The sequence below is a fragment of the Cetorhinus maximus genome, chromosome 6, assembly GCF_964194155.1.
Source record: "Cetorhinus maximus chromosome 6, sCetMax3.hap1.1, whole genome shotgun sequence".
Classification (NCBI taxonomy): domain Eukaryota; kingdom Metazoa; phylum Chordata; class Chondrichthyes; order Lamniformes; family Cetorhinidae; genus Cetorhinus; species Cetorhinus maximus.
In genome coordinates, this window is record NC_135884.1 from 154887476 (window position 1) to 154904813 (window position 17338).

Consider the following 17338-nt stretch of genomic DNA (forward strand, 5'->3'; position numbering starts at 1 on the left):
AACTGCCACCCCTCCCCCTCCCTCACATCCCAACCCACTCCCCCCAGAAAAAAAATCGAGTATGTGAGAAAAGGCTTGCATGGGTAATAGATTCTGTTCTGGAGTTTGGCTCAGAGAGGCAGGATTACATATTGTTGATTATTGGACCACAGTTTCAATTTTCATTTAACCAAAACACACTTTATTAGCCACTGGGGTGCAGTGCCAGAATGAGCAGTGTCTTGTCTGTAGTAAAATATTCTTAAAAAAATTTAGTTTGTAAATCATATTCATTGAGCCTGCCTTTACTATCAAGTCCAAATAGGTGCATGAGTTTGATTAAGTAAGCAAGAGCCAAACCACTGATGCCAAGCATTTGGACCGTTGGTGTCTTTCCTTCCATTCAGTTTCCACCCTGCCCACATCACCAACACTGCACTAATGAATGTTTCAACTGATGTGCTATTCCTAAGTCACCCTGAACTTTGCTGCAGAGTTTAACACAGTTCACCATCCCTTGCTCATTCGACTGAATATTTTGAGGAGGTGACCAGGTGTGTAGATGAGGGTAGTGTAGTTGATGTAGTTTATATGGATTTCAGCAAAACCTTTGACAAGGTCCCACATGGGAGACTTATAAAAAACGCAACGGCACATGGGATACAGGGTAATTTGACAAGATGGATTCAAAATTGGCTTAGTTGTAGGAGACAGAGGGTGATGACAGAAGGATGCTTTAGTGACTGGAAGTCAGTGTCCAGTGGCATACCACAGGGATCTGTGCTCGATCCCCTATTATTTGTCATTTATATAAATGACATAGATGACTATGCGGGGGGTAGGATTAGTAAGTTTGCGGATGACACAAAGATTGGCCGGGTTGTTAACAGTGAGGTTAAGGGACTTGGGCTACAGGAAGATATAGACGGGATGGTCAAATGGGCAGATAAGTGGCAGATGGAATTTAACCCTGGAAAGTGTGAGGTGATACACTTTGGAAGGAGTAATTTGACAAGGAAGTATTCAATGAACGGCATGGCACTAGGAAGTTCTGAGGAACAAAGGGACCTTGGCGTGTGTGTCCATTTGTGTCCATAGATCTCTGAAGGCAGAGGGGCATGTTAGTGGGGTGGTGAAAAAGGCATATGGAACACTTGCCTTTATCAATCGAGGCATAGATTACAAAAGTAGGGAGGTCATGTTGGTGAGGTCACAGCTGGAGTACTGTGTGCAGTTCTGGTCGCCACATTATAGGAAGGATGTGATTTCACTGGAGGGGGTGCAGAGGAGATTCACCAGGATGTTGCCTGGGATGAAACATTTAAGTAATGAAGAGAGGTTGGATAGACTTGGGTTGTTTTCGTTGGAGCAGAGAAGACTGAGGGGCAACCTGATCGAGGTGTACAAGATTATGAGGGGCATGGACAGGGTGGATAGGGAGCAGCTGTTCCCCTTAGTTGAAGGGTCAGTCACAAGGGGACATAAGTTCAAGGTGAGGGGCTGGAGGTTTAGGGGGGATGTGAGGAAAAACGTTATTACCCAGAGGGTGGTGACGGTCTGGAATGCACGGCCTGGGAGGGTGGTGGAGGCGGGTTGCCTCACATCCTTTAAAAAGTACCTGGATGAGCACTTGGCACGTCATAACATTCAAGGCTATGGGCCAAGTGCTGGTAAATGGGATTAGATAGGTAGGTCAGGTGTTTCTCACATGTCGGTGCAGACTCAATGGGCCGAAGGGCCTTTTCTGCACTGTGATTGTGTGTGTCATTTATGGTCCCCTCATGTGGCAACGCCCTTGTTTGATTCCGGTGCTATCTTTAACTTTCTGCAGTGGCTTCCTCCATGCCTGCTCATGATCGTTTCTGATGTGCTTCGAGATTCTGCCCTCGGTTTCTTGTCAATAAACATCTTTAAGCAACTTGCATGTTTAGGTTTACATCCAGCTGTATATTTCTGCCACGACCATTGACAGAGTAACCACCACTCTGCTGCTCAACTCCTTGACCGACAAATTACAGATCAGCAAGAGCTTACTCTTTGGATCCTGCCAAAAATGCCACTGCCTCCAACTCAGTCACCCCTCACAACAAACGTGTGGCAAGGATCCGCAAGAACCAACACTCCTCTATCTTTCCACCCTATCCCAGTGGCTCACTTTTTTGGGCCATCTCCCCTAACCGTTCTTCACCCAGTGCTTGGTGCTCAGTTTTTTAATTATTTCACTGGATGTGGGCTTCGCTGGCAAAGCCGATGTTTATTGCCCATCTCTAGTTGCCTTTGAGAAAGGGCTGCCTTAATTGCTGGAGTCTGTGTGGTGTAGGTACTCACTGCAGATGACATCAGGAAAAGGATCTGCCTCTATAACCCATTTTGAAGGGCTAGTTGACTGGATTGAAAACACAATGAAGTTTTTGTTAAATTTCTGCGGCGAGTTATCCGGGTATGCTGCTAGGGGTGATACTGAAATGAGGTACTTCCCCAACTACTAACTCCTTTCCTTCAGCCACAACTCAACTCGGGATACAAAGTTGGCCAACTAATAGCAGATGGCGTACTTGTGTTGGCCAATACTTGGGAGGATTTTGATACCGAGAAAATCTTTGGCGCAGAAGGAGGCCATTCGGCCCATTGCCTGTCAGCCAAAAAAAGAGCTATCCAAACTATTCATACTTTTCAGCTCTTGGCCTGTGGCCTATAGGTTATGGCACCTCAAGTGCATATCCGAATAATGTTTTAAATGCAATGAGAGTTTTTTGCCTCTACCACCCTTTCAGGCAGAGAGTTCCAGATTCCCACCACCCTCTGGGTGAAATTATTACACCACAAGTCCCCTCTCATCCTTCAGGTCTACTTTAAATCTAAGCAGAAAGGTCAGTAACCAGGAGAAAAGGGAAATAGGCCTATCCTCCCCACTACCTAGGCATCTCAATTTTATGCACCTTGATTAAATCTCCCCTCAACCTTCTGTGTTCCAAAGGAAGCAATCCCAGTATATCCAATCTTTCCTCATTGCTAAAATTTTCCATTCCTGGTAACGTGCTTGTAAATCTTGTCTGTACCCTCTCTGGTGCAATTACATTCTCCCTCTAATGCTGTGACTTGAGCTGCATGCAATACAGTAGCTGTTGTCTAACTCATGTTTTATACAGTTCTAGCATAACCTCAAAGCTCTTCCACTCTATTGCCAATAAAGGGATGTATCATGTATGTATTCTTAACCACCTTATTTACCTGCCCTGCTACCTTCAGGGATCGGTAGACATTTTTTTTTATTCACGGGCTGTGGGCTTCGCTGGCTGGGCCAGCATTTATTGCCTATGCCTAGTTGCCCTTAAGAAGGTGGTGGTGAGCTGCTTTCTGGAGCCACTGCAGTCCCTGTGGTGTATGTACACCCACAGTGCTGCTAGGAAGACATGCACTCCAAGGTCCTACTGTTGCTCTACACTTCAGAATCCTACCATTTATTGTGTATTCCCTTGTCTTGTTTGCCTTCCCCAAACACATTACCTCACTCTTCTCCAGATTAAATTTGATTTGCCACTGTTCTGCCCACTTTACCAATCCATTGATATCTTTCTGCAGTCTATTGCTTTCTCCCTCACTATCAACTGCACAACCCATCTGCAAACTTCTTAATCATGCCCCCTATATTAAAGTCTAATTCAGTGATAAATGACAAACTGTAAGGGACCCAGTACTGACAACTGTCCACTTGAAACAGTCTACTTTTTGACCATTACCTTTTGCTTCCTGCCATTACGCCAATTTTTGATCCAACTTGCTACTTTTCTGTGAATCACATGAACTTTTAATCAGTTTGTTCTGTGGGATCTTGCTAAGACCCATGTAAGTTACATCATACATCCTATCATCATTGAAAGTCATTGTTACCTCAAAAATTAAATCAAGTTAGTCCGACATGACCTTCCTTTAAACCCATGCTGAATGACTTTGATTAATCTAAGCCTTTCTAAATGGCAATTTGTACTGGTCTCAATTTTTTTTCCAATAATTTTCCCACTAATGAGATTATGCTGACTGGCCTGTAATCACTCGGGCTGTTAGCCAGAGAGAGAATTGGAAGCTAATGGTTAGAACTTCTCTTTCTTCTCTTGTTTCTCTTAGCTGCCTGGGGTACATTTCATCCTGGCCTTGTGATTTATCCACTTCCATGGATGCTAAACATCTTGGTATTTCTTCTTATATTTTATACTCCCATCCAATATTCCACACTCCTCCTGAACTGCAATGTCTGTTTCATGTGGCCACCTGTTGCCACCTTTTCATTGGGGTGTAGGTAGCCTATTAGTGATCTTCAAAATTATAAAAGGGTTTGATAGAGAAGGCAGAGAAACTGTTTCTATTTGTGGGTGAAATCCAACACTAGGGGCCATAAATATAAAATGCAAAAGGGAATTCAGGAGAAACTTCTTTACCCAGAGAGTGGTGAGAATGTGAGGCAATAGCATAGATGTATTTAAGGAAAAGCAAGCTAAACATGAGGGAGAAAGGAACAGACAGATATGCTGACAGGGTTAGTTGAAGTAAGGTGATAGGAGGCTCGTGTGGTGCATAAAACTAGAATAGACAATTGAACTAAATGGCCTGCTTTTGTTTCCAATTTTACATAATTGTAGATATGTAAACTGGACACTGATGAACTCTTCAGCTTGAAGAACCTTCCGATTCAGCAAGAACTGCAGGAAACAGGGCTCAGATTTATATCCCAATTACCATGATGGGAAATTTCAAATCAAAAATGGCCACCAACAGTGTTGCAGTATGTGAAGTGTCAGGCTTTATAGATACGATTGTTAGGAAAGATTCTGTGCTCAGTAGGACTAGAAACTCGCCTGGCTGGCAAGGCAATGGTCTTTTCAGCACTCCTGATGTAAATCCTATTTTTGTGAGCAGTGCAACTGTTTTCCTGGATTGTTGCAATAATTTTGATAAGGAAGCAATAGTTGCATTCTGGACATGTTTGTCTGGTTTTTTAACCAACTCAAGGTCACATCAAGTGATGGGGCATTATTTGAAATACATTGATTCTGTACCACATCCTTAAAAATCCAGGGAACCCTACTTAATGTTTGTAATGCAACGGCTTGGTTTGAAACTTACTACCTGGCTGCTTTAACATGTACCAAACTGCAATTATATCTGACAAACTTGCTATCTGGGCTTTCACAAGAAGAAAGAATTCTTTGGGGCATTGGAGCTCCGTGCTCTGTCAGTGCTGCTATCGAGCAGGGAATCTGTGGCTTTAGGAGCTTGGACAAGGGCAGAGAAGCAGCAACAAAATGTGCTTTGGAACAAAAGTTGGAAATCTGAAATCAAAAATACTCCGCAGGTCTGGTAGCATCTGTGGAGAAAGAAACACAGAGTGAACACCTGAAACATGAACTGTTTTTCTCTCCATAGATGCTGCCAAAGCTGTTAAGTATTTCAAACATTTTCTGTTTATATTCAATACGCTTTGAAAATTAAGTTTGTTTGTGAGAACATTTTCATTTGATGAAATGCTCGGCTTTCATATTTTGTGGAATTACAAAATTGAAGAGGTAAATGAAGCAATTTAAAAATTATTTTTCTTCACTTATATTTTATAATAGTTTTACCTGGAGACACCAGCTGGCTTGAAGTAGCACGTGTGTGTAGCAGTGTCCTTGACACCTTGTATTTTGCCCTTTGTTAGTTCTTGCTCACTGTCACATATGAACCAGTTGTTTTTAAAACCAGCTGTTAAACCTTGTATGTTTTTTTCTCTCTTCCTCTTTCTCTAACTGCCTAGAGTCGCTCCAGGCAAGAAGACCCCGAGCATGCGAGGCTAAAGCAGAAAGCAAAGGAGGTAAGGAAGACTGCAGATCGCTATGCTTGATCTTTCAAGGCTTTGCTGATTAATTTTTCATGTTCAAGTGCTCGTATCACACTAATAACAATCAGACTTGTGAAAAGTTGCCTTTGTTTTTCTTCCCTGTGGCACCCTCCCCTCACACCAACCACATAACCCAAACTAGTTCTACTCATGTTTGAAGTTGCTCATGGGAAGTGAACACATGCGCAAACTGGTAACCTTATGGTGTAAGAGGTGATTATTTCCAGATTGTTCCATGCTGGAGTTAGTAGTTCGGATGAAGAGTTATTTCATTTTTATTTTAAAACATGAAGGATCCTTCCACACTTTGAACATAAAATATTTGGATTCCAAAGTAACTATTATCCCTAAGTTTTGGTTCATGTTGAAGTGAGTGTTTAGTCTTTCTCAGGAATTGCTCTCAGGTGACTCGAGTGGATTTTGAGTTTGGTTTGCTGTTTTCACTGTTTGCTCTTGATTGCAAAGTTGATTTCCCTCAACCTCCCCCCCTCCTTCCCTATTCAAAGCAGTCACGAAATTGATGCTGTTAAATTTCAGTTTCTAATGCATTGGGGCAGGCTCAATGAGCTGGATGAAGTACTCTGCTTCCTGTGTGTCTGTTCACAGTTGGCTGTTACTTGTGTCTTCAGGCCTGTGCCTACAGCAACACTGATCAGAAAAGCCATGCAGTCTGTCTGGCCAGTCTCCAAATGAACCCCCTAATCACCACCTTATATCGATCAAATGTTTCCCAGACCCTGCTCTGATGGCCTTTTGGAATACGTTCGGGACATCGCTGCAGAGTTCCTCAGGGCAGTGGGCTAGACCCAGTCATCTTTAGCTGCTTCATCAATGATCTTCCCTCCACTGTAACATTTGAAGGGGAGGTGCATGCTGATTCTTGCAATGTTCTCTTCCATTCGCGATGACTCATACTGAAGCAGTCCTTGTCCGCAGGCAGCAAGACCTGGATAGCACTCCGGTTTGAGCTGGTAAGTGTCAAATCGCATTCACGTAACACAAGTGCAAGGCAATGACCACCTCCAATAAGTGGAGGTAGTTAGACTCTATTATTTGATTGGCACCCCATCCACTGCCTTAAAACATTTACTCCCTTCTCCACTGATACAGTGTTAGCAGTGTATAACGAATACACGATGCACTGCAGCAACTTGCAAAGCCTCCTTTGACAGTACCTCCAAATCCGTGACCTGTCCCACTTAGAAGGACAAGGGCAGCAGACAGATGGAACACCATGGCGAGGAGGAATTGGCATAGTGTATTGTTACTGGACTATTAATCCAGAGGCCCAGGTTTTTTAAAATATATTTTCATTCACAGAATGTGGGCTTCATTGGCTGGGCCAGCGTTTATTGCCCATCCCTAGTTGCCCTTGAGAAGGTGGTGGTGAGCTGCCTTTTTGAACCGCTGCAGTCCATGTGGTGTAGGTACACCCACAGTGCTGTTAGGGAGGGAGTTCCAGGATTTTGATCCAGTGACAGTGAAGGAACGGCGATATAATTCTGAGTCAGGATGGTGAGTGACTTGCAGGGAAACTTCCAGGTGGTGGTGTTCCCATGTATCAGCTGCCCTTGTCCTTCTAGATGGTAATGGTTGTGGGTTTGGAAGGTGCTGTCGAAGGAGCCTTGGTGAATTCCTGCTGTGCATTTTGTAGATGGTACACACTGCTGCTACTGTGTGTCGGTGGTGGAGGGAGTGAATGTTTGTGGATGTGGTGCCAATCAAGTGGCCTGCTTGTCCTGGATGGTGTCAAGCTTCTTGAGTGTTGTGGGAACTGCGAGTGGGGAGTATTCCATCATACTCCTGACTTGTGCCTTTTAGATGGGTGGACAGGCATTGGGGAGTCAGGAAGTGCATTATTTGTTCCAGGATTCCTAGCCTCTTTTCTGCTTTTGTAGCCACAGTATTTATAAGGCTAGTCCAGTTCAGTTTTTGGTCAAATGGTAACCGCCCAGGATGTTGATAGTGGAGGATTCAGTGATGGTAATGCCATTGAATATCAAGGGCGATGGTTAGATTCCCTCTTGTTGGAGATGGTCATTGCGTGGGGTGAATGTAACTTGCCACTTGGCAACGCTCTTGGGATCGGGTTCAAATCCTTCCATGGCAGCTGGTGAAATTTAAATTCAATTCATAAATCTGGTATTCAAAGCTAGTCTCGGTAACATTAACCATGAAACCATAACTGGTTTACTGCTGTCCTTACCTGGTCTGGTCGAGATGTGACTCCAGACCCAAAGCAGTGCCTTCTGGAATGGCCGAGCAAGCCACTCAGTTGTTTCAAACCACCAAAGTATAAAAAGGAATGTAAGTGGATGGACCACCCGACATTGACCTAGGCACCGGAAACTATAATGCAGCATTGACAGGACTGGGTTTGCCAAACTGCGTGCTTTTGCCAAAATGTTGTCCCACAAATGAGTCAAGCAACAGCCTGACATGATCACATTCACGGAATCACATATTATAATGTCCTGGACACCACCATCACCATCCCTGTCTCACTGACAGGAAAGACCCACCAGCGGTGGTGGCACAGCGGTATACAGTCAACAGGCATTTGCCCTGAGAACAATGACTCCGGACCCCATTAAGTCTCACGGCATCAGGTCAAACATGGACAAGGAGACCTCCTGCTGATTACCATGTATCACCCTCCCTTGGCTGAGGAATCAGTGCTCCTCCATTTTGAACACCACTTGGAGGAAGCACTAAGGGTGGCAGGGCACAGAATGTACTCTGGGTGGGGGACTTCAATGTCCATCACCAAGATTGGCTTTTTAACACCACTACAGACTGAGCCCTAAAGGACGTAGCTGCTCAAATAGGCCTGCGACAGGTGGTGAGGGAGCCAACAAGAGGGAAAAACATATTTGACCTCGTCTCCTCAACTTGCTTGCAGCAGATGCATTTGTTCATGACTGTGTTTGTAGAAGTGACCACTGCACCCAGTCCTTGTAGAGACAAAGGCACTTCTGGCTGCACTGATGTGCTGGGCTCCCCATTATTGAGGATGGGGACACTTATGGGACCACCTCTGTCGATGAGTTGTTTAATGTCCACCATTTACTATTAGATATGATCCGTTGATTGTGGGACCGCTTAGCTCTATCACTTGCTGCTTTTGCTGTTTGGCATGCAAGTACTAGTGTGTTGTAGCTTCTCCAGATTGACACTTTTTAGGTATGCCTGGTGCTGTTCCTTGCATGCCCTCCTGCACTCTTTGAACCAGGGGTAATCCCCCAGCTTGATGGTATGGGGGATATGCCAGGCCACAAGATTACAGATTGTGTTTGAATACAGTTCTTCTGCTGATGGCCCACAGTGCCCAGGATGCCCAGTTTTGAGTTGCTAGATCTGTTTGAAAGTTATCCCATTTAGCACAATGATAGTGCCACAACACAGTGGAGGTATCCTCAATGTGAAAGCCAAGCTGTTCCAGTACAGCAGCACTGGTATCTACCTGGCCATGGTGGAAAATTGCCCAGCTATGCACTTTCCACAAAAGCAGGATAAATCCATTCTGGCCAATTATCGCCCATCAGTATACTCTCAGTAAAGTCATTGACAGTGCCATCAAGCAGCACTTACTCAGTAATAACTTGCTCACTGATGCTGTATTTTAAGCCAGGGCCATTCAGCTCCTGGCCTTACTACAGCCTTAGTCCAAACATGGACAAAAGAGCTGAACTCCAGAGGTGAGAGAGAGGTGATGCCCTTGACATCATTTGACTGAGTGTGGCATCAAGGAGCCCTAGCAAAACTGGAGTCAATGTCAATTGGGGAAAATCTCTCTGCTGGTTGGAGTCATACAGAGCACAAAGAAAGATGGTTGTGGTTGTTGGAAATCAGTCATCTCAGTCCAGGTTCATCGTTGTAGGGGTTCCTCAGGATAGTGGCCTAGACCCAACCATCTTCAGCTGCTTCATCAATGATCTTCCATCATAAGGTCAGAAGTAGGGATGTTCACTGATGATTGCACAATGTTCACCATTCATGACTCTTCAGATTCTGAAGCAGTCCATGTCCGTATGCAGCACAACCTGGACAGTAACCAGGCTTGGGCTGACAAGTGGCAAGTAACATTCACGCCACACAGGTGTCAGGCAATGACCATCTCCAACAAGAGAATTTAACAGGATAAAGGCAAAATACTGTGATGGCTGGAAATCTGAAACAAAAACAAAAAGTGCTGGAAAAACTCAGCAGGTCTGACAGCATCTGTGGAGAGAAAGACAGAGTTAACGTTTCAAGTCTGCATGACTCTTCAGTTCTGAAGAGTCATATGGACTCGAAATGTTAACTCTGTCTTTCCCTCCACAGATGCTGTCAGACCCGCTGAGTTTTTCCAGCACTTTTTGTTTTTGTGTAAGGTAAATTTAAACGATCTCCCCTTTATATTCAATGTCATTACCATTGCTGAATCTCCCACTATCAACACCCTGGGGTTACCATTGACCAGAAACTGAACCAGCTATACAAATGCTGGTAGCTACAAGAGGTCAGAAGCTGGGAATTCTGCAAGGAGTAACTCATCTCTTGACCCCCGAAAGCATGTCCACCATTTACAAGGCACAATCAGGAGTGAGATGGGATACGCCCCATTTTCCTGGATGAGTGCGGCTCCAACAAAGATACTTGACACCATCCAGGACAAAGCAGCCTGCTTGATTGGCATCCCATCCACCACCTTAAAAATTCACTCCCTTGACCGCTGATGCACAGTGGTACCATCTACAAGATGCACTGCAGGAACTCAACAAGGCTCCTTCAACACATGAGAACACCACCACCTGGAAGTTCCCCTCCAAGCTACTCACCATCCTGACTTGGAAATATATCACTGTTCCTTCACTGTCACTGGATCACAATCCTGGAACTCCCCAATAGCTGAGTATCTGCACTGCATGGAATTGCGGTAGTTAAAGAAAGTAGCTCACTATCGTTATGCCGCCATCTTCCCCCTTCCAATTCCCTTTGAGAAGGTGGTAATGTCACTGGACCAGAGGCACAGGTTCAAATCCCACCATGGCAGCTGGTGGAATTTAAACTGGATTAATAAACTTTGGAATTGAAAACTAGTTTCAGTAATGGTGACCTTGAAACTAGCAGATTGTTGTAAAACCCATCTGGTTCCTGACTGTCCTTCAGAGAAGGAAATCTGCCATCCTTACCTGGTCGGGCCTACTTGTGACTCAGACCCACATCAACGTGGTTGACTCTTAGTTGCTCTCTGCCACTCACTTCAAGGGCTTTTTTTTAAAATTCATTCACGGGATGTGGGCATTACTGGCTAGGCCAGCATTTATTGTCCATCCTGAATTGCCCTTGTTCAGAGGGCATTTAAGAGTCAACCACACTGCTGTGGGTCTAGGGATGGGCAACAAATGCTGCCCTTGCCAGCAATGCCCACATCCCAGGAAAGAAGAAATGGGCAAAAGATGCTGACGTTGCTGGTGACACCCACATGCCATGAAAGCATAAAACAAAATGGCATTACCAACATGAATCCCCACCGTCAACATTCCAGAGGTTAACATTGATCAGACACTGGTCAAGTCACATATAGTTGCTTCAAGAGAAGGTCAGATGCTGAGAATTCTGTGGTGAGTAACTCACCTGCTGACCCCCTTATGCTTTTCCTTTATGTACATGGCACAAGCCAGGAGTGAAGTGGGATGCTGACCACTTGCCTGAATGAATGCAGCTCCAAAAATCACTCAAAGTCAACACTATCAGGACAGGCAACCAAGTTGATTAGCACTCCATCCACCACTTTAAGTATTCACTCCCTCCGTGTAGGCACACCATGACTGATTGTGTACCATCTACAAGATACGCTGCAGCAACTCGCCCTGGCTTCTTTAATGGCACCCACCAAACTCAGCACTTCTACCACCTACAGTAAGAGCAGCTGATGCATGTCACCACTTGCAAGTTCCCCTCCAATGCACACACCATCTTGACTTGGAGATATACCATCATTGCTGCATTATTGCTTGGTGAAAATCATGGAACTCCCTCCAACAGCACTGTGTATGTACCTGCACCACATGGATTGCAGTAATTAGAATAGTTAGGTACTTGTTTGACTGGCACAGACTTGATGGGCCGAAGGGCCTTTTTCTGTGCTGTAGATATCTATGACTCTATGATTCATGAAGGCGGCACACCATCACCTTGGAGGGCAGATTGGATGGACAATAAATGGCCTTGCCAACAGTACTCACATCCAATGAATGAAGGAGAAAAAAAATTCCACAGGTTCACTATTATGTTAAATGGATCAGTCTAAACGGTCTGTGTCCTTTTCCTCAGCATTGAACCCAGTGTTCCAGGTGTGACTACCAGTAACTCGAAGTGTATCCAGTGCTCCTGGTGCGGCGGTACAGATTTATCATTACTGGGATGTAGGTTCTGTGCTTCTGAGTAAACATTCCAAGATTCAGTTCAGTTTTCTTGTTGCTGATGCACACCACGCTGTTGGTTTCAGTGAAATGCCCATTGTATTTTCCAATTCAGATCATACATTTGTATTTTGAGGAGAGTGAAGAGGGACAAATCCCAATTATAGAAAAAGTGAAAGTTACGAAACAAAAGTAAATTCCCAAATTTAGTCCATTCCTTATGATTCATTCCATTACTTTCTGCACTGGAAATTATATCCAGAGAATGAGATATTTTGGGCAGAAAGCAGCCAGTTTACCATTGGACATCTGTGGGTTGCTGGTTCCACATTGGAGTTTGTCGAATCTGTTCCTGATTCTGTTGTCTTACCCTGTGTTCTTTAATATTTATGTTTCAGCTGTTCATTAATTCCCTCTTACAAGCCGTGATTGATTTAGCTTCAGTAGTCACTCGTGATTAACGTGTTCCGCCTTTGCATAACAGCCTGAAAACAATCTTGACCAGCTTTTAAAAAGTGAATTTATTGCAGATGGCTGTAGCTGAGGAAAGTTTATATGTTACTAAAATCCGCAAAGGATTTCCAGAGTTTCCAATTTTTTGTTAAACGGCCTGATACGAAAAGCATTTCTCCGACAAAAGACTGGAGAACTAATTGAAGCCAGTGAAATGTGACAGAGTAGACTGCTGCAGTGACAGCTGCTGCTGTGTTGCTGCTGGAGACAGAGCCGGAAACTTTCACTTTGTTCGATAGGTTTGAAGAGTAGAAAAAAACAAAAAGCTAAAAGCTACTGCGGATGCTGGAAATCCAAAACAAAAACAGAATTACCTGGAAAAACTCAGCAGGTCTGGCAGCATCGGCGGAGAAGAAACCAGTTAACGTTTCGAGTCTTCATGACCCTTCGGCGGAACTGAGTATAGTTAGGAGAGAGGTGAAATATAAGCTGGTCTAAGGTGGGGGGGCGGAGGGAGAGAGAAGTTGAGGGTGGGATGATTGTGGAGATAAGCAAGCAGTGATAGGAGCAGATAATCAAAAGACGTCACAGACAAAAAGGATCAAAGAGGTGTTGAAGGTGGTGATATTATCTAAGAAAAGTGCTAATTAAGAATGGAAGACAGGATACTTTCCACCCCACCCCCACTAGAGCTGTACCTTGAGTATCCTGCCTTCCATTCTTAATTAGCACTTTTCTTAGATAAGTCTTTCAGGTCCGACTATGCCTTGAGTACAGTTTCACAGGCATCAGGCAGACTTGTGGCCATTCTTCAAATGCGGTCCTTAGTGACCACTGGCTGGTCATTCGTAGGAACAGGAGGAGGCCATTCAGCCCTTCAAGCTTGTTCCACCATTCAATTTGAGCGTGGCTGATCCTCTACCATTTTCTTGCACACTCTTCATATCCTTTGATGTCATTGTTCTCCAGAAATCTATCGATCTCTGTCTTGAACATTCTCAATGATTGAGCTTCCACAGAACCCTGGGGTAGAGAATTCCAAAGATTCACCACCCTCTTGAGTGAAGAAACTCCTCCTCATCTCAGTCTTAAATGGCCTACCCCTTATCCTGAGGTTATGTGCCCTGGTTTTAGACTCATCAGCCAGAGGAAACATCTACATCCACCCTGTCGTGCCCTGTAAGAATTTTGTATGTTTCAATGAGGTCACCCCTCATTCTTAAGCTCTAGAGAATACAGACCCAGTCTCCTCAACCTCACCTCAAAATAATCCCAATCTGGTGATTCTCCATTGCACTCCCTTTGGAGGAAATATATCCTTCCTTAGATAAGGGGATCAAAATTGTGAAAAATACCCAGGTGAGGTCTCTCCAAGGCTCTATATAACTGCAGCACGCCATCTTCACTCCTGTATTCAAACCCCTTTGCAATTAAGACCAACATACTATTTGCCTTCCAAGTTGCTTGCTGCATCTACATGGTACAGTACTACGAATGACCAGCCAGTGGGCACTAAGGACCGCATTTGAAGAATGGCCACAAGTCTGCCTGATGCCTGTGAAACTGTACATTCTTAGTGACTCTTGAACAAGGACACCCACACTTCCCGACCTTTCACCACTTAAGAAATACTCTGCTGCCTTGGTTTTTCTACCCAAGTGAATAACTTCACACTTATTTACATTTTATTCCATCTATCATGTTCTAGCCCATTCACATAGCCTGTTCAAGTCCTTTTGAAGCCTCCATGCTTCCTCCTCACAACTTACATTCCCAACCAGTTTGGTGTCATCAGAAAATTTGGGACTATTACAATTGGTCTCTGTGGTGACTGTAGCTTTAAGACCTGTTGTACTCTGTAGTATCACGTGACAATGAACGAGTCAGCCCAACGCACGGAAAACCTTAGGGGTGGAGTTGGTGTCTAGTCAGGGTTCTTGATGGAAGCATGTAGCTGCTACTGAAGCCTTGTAAATAAAATTCACTTGCTTATGAGAAACCTGTCTGGAAAATCAAGACCAAAACAGTCCCCATATCCAAATCATTTATATAGATTGTGAACAGCTGTGGACCTAGCACGGATCCTTGTGGTGCCCCACTAGTAACAGCCTGCTATCCTGAGAATGATCTGTTTATTCCTACTCTGCTTTCTGTCTGATAACCAATTTTCAATGCCTCCCCCAATCCCATGTGCTCTAATTTTATTTACTCACCTCGTGTGTGTGACCTTATCAAAAGCCTTCTGAAAATCCAAGTACATCACATCCACTGTAACATCCTCGAAAAAAAACTCCCAAGTTTGTCAAACATGATTTTCCTTTCATAAATCCACATTGGCTCAGCCCAATTTTACCATTCCTTTCTAAATGTCCAGTTATCACATAATGTTAGAATCTATTCTAAAGTTTCCAGAACATCACTGCAGGAGTTCCTCAGCGTAGTGTCCTAGGCCCCAACCATCTTCACCTGCTTCAATGACCTACCTTCCATCATAAGGTCTGAAGTGGGAATGTTCACTGATTATTGCACCATTCACTACTCCTCAGAAACTGAAGCAGTCCATGTCCAAATGTCCAAATATCTAAGATTGGGCTGACAAGTAGCAAGTAACATTTGTCCATACAAGTGCCAGGCAATGACCAACAAGAGAGAATCCAACCATCTCTCCTTGACATTCAATAGTGTTACCATCACTGAATCTCCCACTATCAACATCCTGGGGGTTACCATTGACCAGAAATTGAACTGAACTAGCCATGGCTACAAGAGCAGGTCAGAGGCTAGGAATCCTGCGGTGAGTAACTCACCTCCTCACTCCCTAAAGCCTGTCCACCACGTACAAGGCACAAGTCAGGAGTGTGATGGAATACTCTCCACTTGCCTGAATGAGTGCAGCTTCAACACCACAAGCAGCTCAACACCATCCAGGACAAAACAGCCCACTTGATTGGCACCCCATCCACAAACATTGTGTCCTTCCACCACTGACGCACAGTGGCAGCAGTGTGTACCATCTACAAGATGTACTGCAGGAACTCTCTCCTTCGACAGCAGCTCCCAAACCCACGACTGCTACCATCTAGAAGGACAAGGGCAGCAGATACATGGGAACACCACCACTTGCAAGTTTCTGTCTAAGCCACTCACCAACCTAACTTGGAAATATATCGCTATTCATTCACCGTCATTGGGTCAAAATCCTGGAACTCCCTCCCTAACAGCACTGTGGGTGTACCTACACCATATGGACTGCAGCGGTTCAAAAAGGCAGCAGCTCACCACCACCTTCAAGGGCAATTAGGATGGGCAATAAATGCTGGCCAAACCAGCAATGCCCACATCCTGTGAACGAATAAAAAAAAAGTCATGCTACTGATGTCAAACTAACAGGACTGCAGCTTTCCATTCTCCTTCCTCCCTTCTTAAATAGGCGGGTTACATTTGCTACTTTCCAGTCTGCAGAACCTTTCCAGAATCTAAAGAATTTTGAAAGACAACCGCCAATGCATCCACTGTCTCTAGTCACCTCCTTCGACAATCTGGGATGAAGCTCATCTGGTCCAGGGGATTTATCAACCTTTATTCCAGTTAACTTTCCAAGTACTACCTCTTTACTAATACTAATTTATTTTCATTCCTCAGTTTCACAAGTCCCTTAGTTGCCTAGCATTTCTGGGAGATCTATATAAGAAATAAGAACAATAAGTAGACCATTTGGCCCCTCAAGCCTGCTCAGCCATTCAATAAGATCATAGCTGATCATCTTGTGTTTCAATTTCCACATTGCCATCTAACCCCAATAACCTTAGATTCTTGGAAAAACTCAGCAGGCCTGGCAGCATTGGCGGAGAACAAAGTTGACATTTCGAGTCCTCATGACCCTTCATCGTCAACTTTGTTCTTCTCCGCCGAAGGGTCATGAGGACTCGAAACGTCAACTTTGTTCTTCTCCGCCGAAGGGTCATGAGGACTCGAAACGTCAACTTTGTTCTTCTCTGCCGATGCTGCCAGACCTGCTGAGTTTTTCCAGGTAATTCTGTTTTTGTTTTGGATTTCCAGCATCCGCAGTTTTTTGTTTTTATAGCCTTAGATTCTTGTTAGGCAAGGGAATCAATCTACCTCCACTTTAAAAATATTCAATGACCCAGCTTCCACTGCCTTTTGAGGCAGAGAGTTCCAAAGTCTCTCAACCCTCAGAAAAAAAAAATTCTCCTCATCTGTCCTGAAAGGGCGATCCCTAATTTTAAAACAGTGCTCCCCTAGTTCTGGACTCACCCACAAGAGGAAACATCTTTTCGACGTCCACCTTTTCAAGGCCACTCAGGATCTTGTATACTTCAATCAAATCACCCCTCACTCATCTAAACTCCAATGGAAACAAGCCCAGCCTGTCTAACCTTTCCTCATAAGACAACCCACTCGTTCCAGGTATCAATCTAGTAAACCTCCTTTGAACTGCCTCCAATGGTGGTTCAAAGCTCATGAAGACAGACCAAAAGTAACTGTTGTTTCTCTGCTATTTCCCTGTTCTCCACTATAAATTCTCCCGTGCCTACCTGTAATGGGCCCACATTTGGCCTAGCTATTCTTTTCCTTTTTATGTACCTAACGAAGCTTTTGCAGC

General features: G+C 44.3%; 1 protein-coding gene across 3 annotated transcripts in view; it reads left to right on the forward strand.

Annotated features, from left to right (window-relative positions):
* The window catches only part of LOC144682252 (transcription initiation factor TFIID subunit 4), a 325379-nt gene that overhangs the window by 145173 nt on the left and 162868 nt on the right, over positions 1-17338 (forward strand). For all 3 annotated transcript variants that reach the window (XM_078544695.1, XM_078544694.1, XM_078544697.1), the window contains one exon: positions 5771-5827. In XM_078544695.1, coding sequence (XP_078400821.1) covers positions 5771-5827 — 57 coding nt within the window. The remainder of the gene's footprint in view (positions 1-5770; positions 5828-17338) is intronic.